At 36.9% G+C, this 11,390-nt stretch overlaps 1 protein-coding gene across 7 annotated transcripts in view; it reads left to right on the top strand.

Annotated features, from left to right (window-relative positions):
- Positions 1 to 11,390, top strand: part of LOC137039202 (citron Rho-interacting kinase) — a 95,836-nt gene that overhangs the window by 2,376 nt on the left and 82,070 nt on the right. For 6 of the 7 annotated variants that reach the window (XM_067414492.1, XM_067414490.1, XM_067414489.1 and 3 more), the window contains exons 2-4: positions 8,680 to 8,793; positions 8,881 to 9,024; positions 9,104 to 9,223. In XM_067414492.1, the coding sequence (XP_067270593.1) occupies positions 8,881 to 9,024; positions 9,104 to 9,223 (264 nt within the window). In that variant the 5' untranslated portion in view covers positions 8,680 to 8,793. Of the gene's footprint in view, positions 1 to 6; positions 141 to 8,679; positions 8,794 to 8,880; positions 9,025 to 9,103; positions 9,224 to 11,390 lie in introns of those variants that run through there. The other variant, XM_067414487.1, reaches the window with a different exon arrangement.

Here is an 11,390-nt window from a genome sequence, read left to right as displayed (position 1 = left end):
GACTCATATCGATGCTTTTCTGTTCCCAGTCAGAAAGAATCAGATAATGTTGTGTGGTTGCAATTTGGAGCGGGATGATTTTTGACACTTTTGGTTGAATCCGGATTGCAGACAAACAGAAAAGTTGCCAAAAAGATGAGGTAGGACACACCCATAGCGCATCACTTCCTGTGTTTACCTCATTCTGTTACTGCTGACGTGAAGTCTTTTAATCCGGCTGTTGGAGAATTCAGGGGAATCGTGTCTTTCTGTCGCTCAAGCTGTTATTAAGCCACTTAAACTGTCTGAATTTCACACTGGATTGGCTCAGTTTCAGAGCACATGCTGAAGCAAATAGATGAACATTTGGGGCTTTACACCTTGTTGAACAACCTGCTAATATATAATATTTAATCAGTTCAGGTTTTAATTGCTGTCATTCCTAAACCAGCTAACACTCCCAATAACTTAACCTTATGGTCATCATTTTCTCTATTACACAATACTCAGTATACTTGACTGTGTAATTATTGATGAATAGCGTTAACGACATGCAGTGATTTTAAGGACATCCGTGATCCTCATTAACATTAATGCAGAGCTGTCTGAAAGTGTCTGTAAGTTTGACAGTGAGATGATTTCATGCTGCAGCCTGCGGTGTGTCGTGATGCACACGCTCAATAATCCTCGAGAGCTTTTCATCCACTCGCAAACACAATCCCCCCCCACACACACGCACAGATAACTGAATATTATTTTGGGGAAATAATAATGTGATTAATGTGAGCACTCATGCATAAGTGCTGATCAGGTTAAGGGATCGGTGTGGTCGTGACAGCAGCTCAGACATCAATATGACGAGCATGAGAAACTATACACAATTTGATCTACACACACAGAAAGTGTTACTTTATTGATGTGAATGAATCTCAACTCAGTGCATGAGCTCAACATCTGTTGTATGCTTCTGTCTGTTGCAACGCTATCTCACAAACAATTCATATGTATTTGTCCACATTTAAGTGATCATCTGTGATCGAGTGAATGTCCTGTTTCTTTGTTTATGTGCTTATTTATTTTAATTGGTTCATAATTACAAAGATGTGCATAATTTATTAATTTATTTATGTATTAAATTTGGTTTAATTTATTGCCAGCAGCATATGAAATATGCAGAAGATAATAGCAAGATATTGCGCTATTGCTGTGGAAGAACACAGTCGCTGCATAAGCTTCCTTCGCATCCTAATATTAGGAATGTGTGATACTTCATTTATTTTTAATGAAGTTTCAGCTCACGAGGGGAAGACAAACCAGGAAACACTGGTTTTGCAGACATATTGAGATTAAAACACAATGCTGTGCCTTCTATATTGGATCCGACAGTAATGGTGCAACACACTTATGTGAGTAAAATGTGTATTTTATATATAATGGTAGTCCCGGGGCTGTGTGTTTTCCAGATAGGCTACCAAAACGAAACCCATCGACAGGACGGTGAATTAGGGGTGGGCGATATCTCGATATTTAAAATAGTTTTTAAACTCGATATGGATTTTGACATATCGTATATATATCGATATATTGTTTATATTTAATTCTGATTCCGCCACTTTGCTTGTTTTGCCTTCTCTGTGCTGTGCTCGCACGCACGCACCTGCTTTTGTTCCCCCTCCCCTCGCGTGTTGTCTCATTGAACGCGCCGGCTTCCGCAACCAGGTGAGGATTATTTATCAATTTGACAAGCGCGCGCGTTGTTTAATACTCAATTTAGAGACCATGAATTTCCTTCTGACACAACTGCTTGCTAAAACTCATAAAGAAATATTTTTCATCATAGTTCAAATCGCAAGTTTCACCCACTGCCAGGTGATTGTGCGAGACGCGGTCACAATCATGTCAGTTTATGAGTTGTTTCTAATTGATGATCACATATTATTTGAAAACATTTAAAAATGATTGCATTATCGTTATTTTTATTTTGTCAGCTTTATCACGGGATTATGATGAATAGGTCTATTCATGTTTTAACCAAGAGGGAAATACGAGACATCCCAGGTGTCCTATGAGACACAGTGCTCTTCTGTAAGTTTGACTCTAGCCATCATATTATAGCCTACCTTCTGACATTCATAGTTCGTTCTGTAACTGGAAAAGAAGTGGAAATCGGCTCGTGTAGCCTACATTAGCTTTAGTAAAGAGCACGACATCGACTGTTTGAATTTTGGTACAAATTTAACAGGAAGTGGTGTTATGACAAAATCAGTTTATTAATATCTCAGTCATGCCCCCATCTTTCTGCAAAATGCTTACTGTTTAAGTGTAAAAAAGGTTTTTGATCTTTCTTTTGGAAAGCATGAAATGAATGAAAGGATGGCTATATGTATTGTAGGCCTATTATTTATTTTATTTTACAGTTAAATTATTATTATTTATGTAATCAGGGAGTTTTTTTTAATGTCACAAAAGCACTTTGTTCCGTCATGAACTGACCTCTTTGCACTTCAATACATTTTTATTTTTAAATAATTTGTGGTATTTGGCATATTTGTTTTTGCTGTAGTTTTTGGGGGGTTATTTTTCCTGTAAAGATATCGAGATATATTTTTTGCTCCATATCGCCCAGCCCTACGGTGAATCTCAAATGGTGAAATAATATTCCTTTCTTGATCTGAGCACGCACATGTTCACGCTTATATCCACCAATCGTGCGTTCCAATAAATCACGGATGGATTAGAAATAAATCATTGTGTTTGTTTGATAAAGACATTTATGAGCCCTGCGATCGAGAGAATCATTCTGGTTGCCGCTTTCAAAACAATCCCTCCCTCCTGTGAACTGACACGGGAGCTGAAGCTCATTAAATATACAAATCTTATCCAATCCTAGCCGTGGGCGTTTACTTCCAAGTCTCCAGTGACACGCCATCAAAACCCAGCTTTCAGGAGAGAGCCTCAAAACCAGTGTAGAAAATAGCCTATTATTTATTAGTTATGATGTTTTTTAATGTAAAAACCACACAAACGTCATTACCTCAGACAAGAGACAACAGTTTAAAAAAATTATAAAGCCAGTTCATGACACCTTTAATTAGTTAGTTCTAGCCATATCAAAGAATGAAAGTCTTCAGATATTGAACCTATCAGTATGATGACCTCATCTGTCAATCAGATGAGCTCTTGTTCACATTGATGTTACAAGATCAGAGTTAATATTCAGTCTTGCCTTCAGTGTGTCAGAACTTTTAAAATATTGAGAACTTCTTTGTTTCCCTGTTTCTTTACAGCTGAATTTCTCTTATTCTCCCCCCCCAGAGATCAGTATTAGCCGAGAGATCAAAATAATTAAAACCATCTCATCTTGAAACACGGTGTTGATTTTCTACATACTAAATTATGCATCCAGCTGGCTTCAGATGTATAATCATATTTTTGCATGACCATTTGCATGTTCTGGTTATGTAACCTACAGTATGTTTTATGGTGGATCAGATGCATTAATTCAGAGGAAAAATAATCACTAAATGCTGCATTACTTGTTCACTTCCCACCATAGATGTCATAATCTTTGATCAAAGATGAGTTCACTTCAATGCATCAAATGAAGAATTCATAGTTAATGTGTTTTTTTTTCTGCTAGACACCTAAGTTCATAGGACACACATCCACAAAAAAAACAAAAAAAAACAACAACATCTAATTGACAGAAAAGTGAAGCTAGAGAAGAGATCGATCCCTGCAGCCTTTGAGACACACTTGATCTAATGCATTGACATTTTTAGGGGCCTTCCTTTAGTCTTCAGTAAAAACTAATTTCATACATAACATCTGTGTACAGGCGAGGATGTGATGCACTCATTGGATGTGGATTGTGTGTATTTATAACGCCTGTAGTCACGGGTTTGAGTCTGTGCGAAACCAAGTACCTTCAGCAGGTTTTCCGTGTTTGGTGTGTGTTCCTTCAGGCTGCACGTTTCTGTGAATGTGAACACAAGTTCATACTGCTGCTTTGGGTTTGGAAAACGATTCCATAAGCATCTTTTGGGTTGTGTGTGTGTGTGTGTGTGTGTGTGTGTGTTGTAATCTGTAAGCCTCCTAACGCTGAATTGTAAAGCTTCAGGCTACTGAAAGGAAAGCTAGAGAGAGAGAGAGAGAGAGAGAGAGAGAGAGAGGGAATGATATGGAGGAGTAGAGATGCTTGTGCTTTTATTAGGAGCTCTTTTCTTCTGTCGTTCATTTTTTTCCTCCATCTCCAAGGATGCCAAGTCGAGAGTGGCAGTTAGAAACAGTCTGTGCATATCTAATATGATTGGGCTTGTTAAAAATAGGCCGCACTATATGCTCTGTGCTGAGCTCATATGCACAGAATGCTTACAGTTTTGTGTGTTTCTGAAAGCAAAATGGCAGTAAGCATTACGGTATGTGTTCTTATTTTGGAAACTAGAGAGCACCTGATTGTATGAAAAGTTCAAGATAATCAGTGCGAGTCAAGATGATGATTATTATTTTGGTTTAGTTTTATAATGTCAGAGAAAAGCTGTTCATTAACTGTTTCCTGCGCCGCTTGTGTTTCATGTACTACTGTGCAAAAGTAAGACTTTTTAAACATATATTTATCTTCTGCTCACCAAGGTATGTATGAAAACAGTATATTGTGAAATATTATTACAATTTCATATTTTCTATTTGAATATACAGGGCTCCAGACTAACATTTGAGAGCATTGGCAGCAGCACCGGATTTAGTGACGCTGGAGGAAAATGTATCATAAGGTTAATTTAATCATAACATTACTATAGTTGTGTTAATATGCAGGTCCTTAATATTACATGTTTGTTTATTGGACATTTAACAGTGAAGGACAGCTTGAATTAATATGCAGATAAAATTAACTTTTACAACAGAAATGAGCAAAAAACTAATTTTTATAGGGAAAATTTAAATATTATACTCTTATTAAATTTACTATTGTCCTTCTATAGTATCACACTGAACTGACCGACAGCTTTAGTGATTATAAAAGAAGCACTCTTTACTTGTTGAAGAAAAGTTTTTGTTTTTCATGGGACTGACTTCTACATTGTTTCATATATTAAGGAATGGAAGTGCTTGAGTTCCACTCTCAAAAGGTTGTACAAACCCGAAAGACAAATAATGTAAAAAAAAAAAACATTCAACTTTTTCTGCCACGTGGTGTTGCTACATAATGTGGTGAATTCTACTGCTTTCTCACTGGATCTCCCAACGCTGTGTAGTACCGTGTCGCGTATGCGAGATCGGCCTGTGCGCTGTCTGTTATTGCTCCGAGTTGACACAAGTAGTGCAGTTCCATTACTTTTTCGTTTCATTTGCTGTTTAATGTAAGAGAAATGGGAGCTCTTATCAGTTGGGCACCGTTGTGGTCATACCAGTGCCACTTCTAACAAACTTTAGTTGCATCAGCTGGAAAAAAGTCTGGAGCTCTGATTATATGTTTAGGGGCCAAGCACTGAAGATGCTATGGCACCTATTGTAATCGTTAGTGTTCATATTCTTTCGCTCTTGAAGTCAATGGCAGCCCATAGAACCACTTGAGGGAAAGTTATGAAATTTGGCTCATTAATCGAGGACAGTCTGATCAGGCAACATCACATTTTTGGAGACGCCAACTCAATCCCTTTAGCGTCACCAACTATAACTGTAACTGTTACTTTAACCGTAAGGGCTAAAAGCTAAATATTTTTTTCCTCTGGCTCAAGTCGATCCGTTGCTCCGATTTGAAAATTTAACCAGAATAACTTCAGACCATGACGACAAAGTTAAAATTCGAATTGATTTGTCAAACCGTTCTTGAATTATCGTATCACTGTTAAGCTGCTTTAAAAAAAATACTATATTGTAAAAAGCACTATATAAATAAAGGTTTCTTGACTAATGTGTGAACAAATTAGACAACATGCCAGAAAGGACAATCTCTACAGTGCTTTATCATATTCTGACTAAATTCGGTGTAACAACCATGACCTGAGGCTACCTTCCACCTAGTGGTCAGGAGATATGAAAAATGGCAGTTTTGCTTATAACGTGTGAATGATTTGACCAAAATTCACAAATCACATGCCTCCTTAAATTGTGTGCTGTTTCAAACGAAACCCAATTTTCTCATATCAGCCATTTTGGGAGTCGGCCATTTAAAATTTTGTCATTAAATGCTATATTTTACGAACGCATTTGTGTAATGTCGCATGAGGTGGTTTTTCAGGCAATTTGAAAAAGGAAATTTTTGCAAACCTGCAATGGAAATTCACATTCACAGGTCATCTGCCATATGTAAAAGTGGATCATTCTTTACAGATGATGCGGTATGTTTGGACAGAAAACTATAGAATTACAGGAATACTGTATTCTAAACACAGAAATGCCACATTATCATGAAGACCTTGAAAACATATTGCGATAAACTTATCGCGAGAGGATAAAAATCTGTTTTAGTCGCATAACTTCTGTTGATGGAAATGTCGCAATTGTTTTTATCAACATTTAAAAAATATTTTTGCACAAATCTGTAATGGAAACGCAGCTACTGTCACCTTACTCTGACCACAGAGTAAGCACATCACTTCTGTTAGAGCGCCACCTATTGGTCATAAGTGACAAGCCATTAAAATCATCTTAATTTGTAGAGGTCGACTGATTCATCGGATTTGCCGATTAATCGGCACCGATAGCTGATTGGTGGAACAATCGGTTATCGGCAAAAATTCATACAGATAGTTTTTCCGGTTTGTGTCTGTTGCGGGAGCGGCAGAGAAGGCTTCTGTCATTACACAGTAGCCTACGAGAGCTCTGAGAAGGATCTGCTGGCATTATATAGCGCGAGAGCGGCCTCTAGAGGCCAAATGAAAAACTATCACTGATTGTTTACATTAACACGTGAGGCTGCGCGCTTCACAGCACACGCTGCACGGAGCGCGCTGACACATCTGATGCGCGTTTAAAACACCAACAGAGAAACGGTATGAATACAGAACACTTCAGTACATGTTGCCAAATCATTATAAAGTAATTGATTTGTTGACTAGATGCTTTAGCAGGGGAAGAACAGCAGTTTATGTACTTTGTCGTCGAGGCTGACAGGACGCTAATATTAGCAGCAACGGTTACCTCAAGCATTTAAAACCATGTAACTGAGACACTTTTTGATGTGAGAAACTGTATCATGCACCCAACAGAAATATAAACGCATTAGGCGTCAATACATATGTTGTTATTTTGATAAGAAAACCGTTGTGTTCTCAAAAAGCGAACTGTTTGGATTTATATGAAATGATAACACTTAATATAATACAATAATATTCAATTTGTAACATTAAGTAGGTTAGAAAATGCTATTATTCATTCAAAAAAAGTATTATTCATTGTTAGTGTTATCTGTTAACCTTTTTTATGCACTATGAACTAACATGAATGATTAAGGTAGAATTGTATTGCTTGAATATTAATACATGCTGTAAAATGTGCATTACATAATGCATTTAGTTCATGTAAGATAGCTAAATAAATACATCATTGTTAACTAATGGGATTTGCAGTCTGTTACCTGACATTTACATACATGTTTCTAGGTTATAGCTAAAGAAACATTTATTTGTAATATTTTAATGTTTTAGTTATTTTCTGTAGAAATCTTTTTCTGTTAGAACTCATTTTAATATTTTAATATTTACATATGAAATTTAACACATTTTCATGGTTCAGTACTTTTTAGAATTTCTTGTAATAAAGTTCAGCACTGCTTTTTTACCTGTTATTTTATGTATTATTATTATATTTTAATCTAGTATCTTTTTAAAAACTATTGGTCGATTAATCGGTTATCGGCAAGCGAGGTCCAACCTAGCTATTGGTATCGGGAAAATCCACTATCGGTCAACCTTGTCTTAAATTATTCATTGTTGCAGTTGGTCTGATGCTCCTAGCCATGCTGGCATGACTCATTGTGCCTTCTTTGTTCTTGGCCCTTTAATAGCCACTTGCAGCTATATTGTAAAGTGTAATTTATTCCTGTGATCAAAGCTGAATTTTCAGCATCATTACTCCGTCTTCAGTGTCAGATGACCTTTCAGAAATTGTTCTAATATGATGATTTGCTGCTCACGAAGCATTTTATTATTAATGTTAAAAACAGTTCATATTATTTGTGGAAACAGTGATACATTTTTTCAGGATTATTTGACGAATATAAATTTCAAAAGAACATCTTTTAATTGAATGCATCCTTGTTGACTAAAAGATTTGAAGTTTTTCATGGTAATGTATATGAATGATTCCTTAAAATTGAGCAGCTTGTGTAAAAATCTAGTTTAATCATAAAATGTGTCCTGGCATCATATTTTTCCCTCTTACTCTTATTTGCCTAGTTCTCTGTTTTTGGAATCAAATCATGTGGAATATTATAATTGCAGTGTTTAATTATTTATTTGTTTGTAGAGATTTGTTTTGTGATTTGCACTGAAAAGTTCAATCAATTTGCATATCTCTTGGCTTAATTAGAGCTAACATGGAGCATGTAATTGTTTTGCTAGCTTTGTGGAGAATCATCAATTTTTTATAGTTTAGTTTGCTATACAAGCAGAAGTTTCAGCAATTTGTTTTTCCGTATAATTCAAGTGTAAAAATAGTTTCTTGTTGCTTTTCTCAACTCTTTTTTCTTTCTTCTAGAAAGGGCAAGTTCTTTCAGACCTCGTCTTTCAGCCTTCAAGCTCACAGAGAACTGGACCTTTAGAGCCGAAGCTTTCAGACTGCTAGAGGAAGTGTAGACAATCATATATAAAGGTACGTCTGCACCAGTACACAGTGAACTTATTTTATGGATGATTCAATCCCGCAAGTGTGTACCTATTGTCCTTTTTGTTATGGAAGATGGAGCAGGAGATCTCAAAAGTGCAGCGCAAGATGTCGGACCTGGAGTCAGTTTTGCAGCAGAAGGACGTGGAGCTCAAGGCTTCCGAAACCCAGAGGACCATTCTAGAGCAAGACCTGGCCACCTATATCACAGAGTGCAGCGTGGGTATACTGTCCAGATGTGGAAATGTGCCGTGATATAAATTGCACTACTTGCTTTTTGTTTGTGTGTGCATTTCAGAGCTTGAAGCGCAGTTTGGAGCAGGCCCGCATGGAGGTGTCGCAGGAGGACGATAAAGCTCTGCAGCTGCTGCATGACATACGGGAGCAGAGCAACAAACTGCAGGAAATTAAAGAACAGGTTCGGATTCAATGCACTTCAGCCATTTGAATAGCGCTTTTGACAATACGTATAGGGCTGTGTCCGAAATTGCCGCCCTATACTAGCGCTGGGTTTTGATCCAAATTTCAAGAATCGATTCGATTCCGATTCTCAAGATCTTGAATCGATTATCATTATTCGATCCGATCCGATCTTTGAGATTTAGATAAGTGTTTTTAAAGAAAGCATTTTTTCCAGCTGTTACCTGAATATTACAGGACTGTAGTTATGTGACATATTGATACTATTATTATAGACATTCAACTGCAAATTAATGGAGTATTGATGGTTGTAAAAAACAACTGTGCGCTGTGGAGAGGGCGCGTGCTGTCATGACAAGCCAGCCATTACAACTTCCTTGGCAGTAAGCACGTGCTGCAGTGAGAACGGCTGTGACGTAAGCGGAGTTCTCGACATATCCAGCAGCCCGAGTTTACTCGTCTGCCTTAGTCTAGTATTCTCTGTCTGCCGGTACGGTCGCGTCGGTAAAGTGACGAGAGCTTCGGCTTGAGTTTGTTTACCTACTCTAGTATTCTCTGTCCGCGGCGGTTCTGGAGTTTTCAAAGCTGCCATGTTCGTTGTTTTAATGTCCTTCCACCTCGCTATTATTAAATCGATCCTCTGAGTTACGGATCGATCGTAAGAAATGAATATGAAAATCGATTCAGAATTGGTGAATCGATTTTTATCAAAACAGCCCTACCCTATACTCTTAAATAGGGCACTATTTGAGGGGAACAGACTTTTGTAGTGGTGTCCGAAACCATGGACGTTATTGAGTAAACTCATTCGATCCCACAATTAGGGATGGGTATCTGAACATTTGGGTAAAACGGTTCCAAATTACCCAGAACCGGTGATTCAATAAGAAAAGCGTATTTCAATTCCACTAATCGGTTCCTGTGTGCGCATTTCAATGTGATTTTAAACCATTAAAGCTCAAAAGACTCGCTTAAATAGTTGTAGCGTAGTGTAGCGTAGTGTTTCGTTTTCTGTGCTCTGCACACATACAAAACGTCCACACAGGAAAGGTGATTTCAATGTGTTTTTAAACCATTCGAGCGTTAACTAAGGAAAACTTATTGCAAAGAGTTACCAACAAGTCTCACACAACTTTTCTTCTGAAATGTATCTTATTTTAAGGATGTTTAGATACTCTTCTGCATCATGTAGCTCAAACAGTAAAGCGCTAGCAACTCCAGGGTCATGGGTTTGATTCCCAGGGAATGCATGAATTGATAAAAACGTATACAGCTTTCAATGCATTAAATTATGAAAGTGTCTGCTAAATGCATAGAAAACAAGACTGATTATGTATGTTATTTTTGCAGTGCATGGGAGCTTTTTGCTCACTAAAACAATGGCTGTGTCCAAAATCTCCACACTAGTCCATTATTCAATATTTCCTACATTAGTTCACTTGGAGTGAATGAAAACAAGTGAGTGAATTTGGACACAGAGTGTGCGGCTTTTGCATAGTTTGTGTTTGTTGTTTAATAATTATCTTGAATGTAGCATGCATAATACAGAATTTTGAGTCGTTTTTTCAGATCCATGTGAACAGGGATCGTTTTCATAACATCATCTGTACAAAAAACTCGTTGTCTTGAAAGACACTGTCTATCCTGAAAGAAGTCAGTAAAACAGCTTGTAAACAATGTCATGTAACTTCACTTTTACATCAGAAAAGCCATTCAGTGACAATGGGAGGAGGATTTTGCTAAATATATGCACCTTTTTACTTATTTATTGCGGTTATTCAATTTTTAATGCAGGTTTGAATGTTTATATTTCCTTGTGTCCTTGTGTGCAATTAAAAAAAAATTTGATCCAAACTAATTTTAACTTTCAGTATTATAGTAATGTAGTAGGCCTACCACCTGACTTCGAATCGAATTAAATCAGAATCGAATAGAATCGCAAACTTGTAAATCGAATCAAATCATGAAATTTGTCAGTACCCAGCCCTACTTTTAAAGCATGTATAATTTCTACACTTAGTAATACATAACAAAAAATGAAAGGTGTATTTCTTCATATTATTTAATGGTCCTGAGCTAATATTAACTTGCAATTAACAATCAAATTTGTATTAACTAATGTTATACTGTAACAAATGTATTTCTCATTATTAGTTCATTTTAGG

The sequence above is a fragment of the Pseudorasbora parva genome, chromosome 13 (genome assembly GCF_024679245.1).
Source record: "Pseudorasbora parva isolate DD20220531a chromosome 13, ASM2467924v1, whole genome shotgun sequence".
NCBI classification, from domain to species: Eukaryota; Metazoa; Chordata; class Actinopteri; order Cypriniformes; family Gobionidae; genus Pseudorasbora; species Pseudorasbora parva.
Note: the sequence above shows the minus strand (reverse complement) of the source record. Positions and strands in the feature narration are given on the sequence as shown.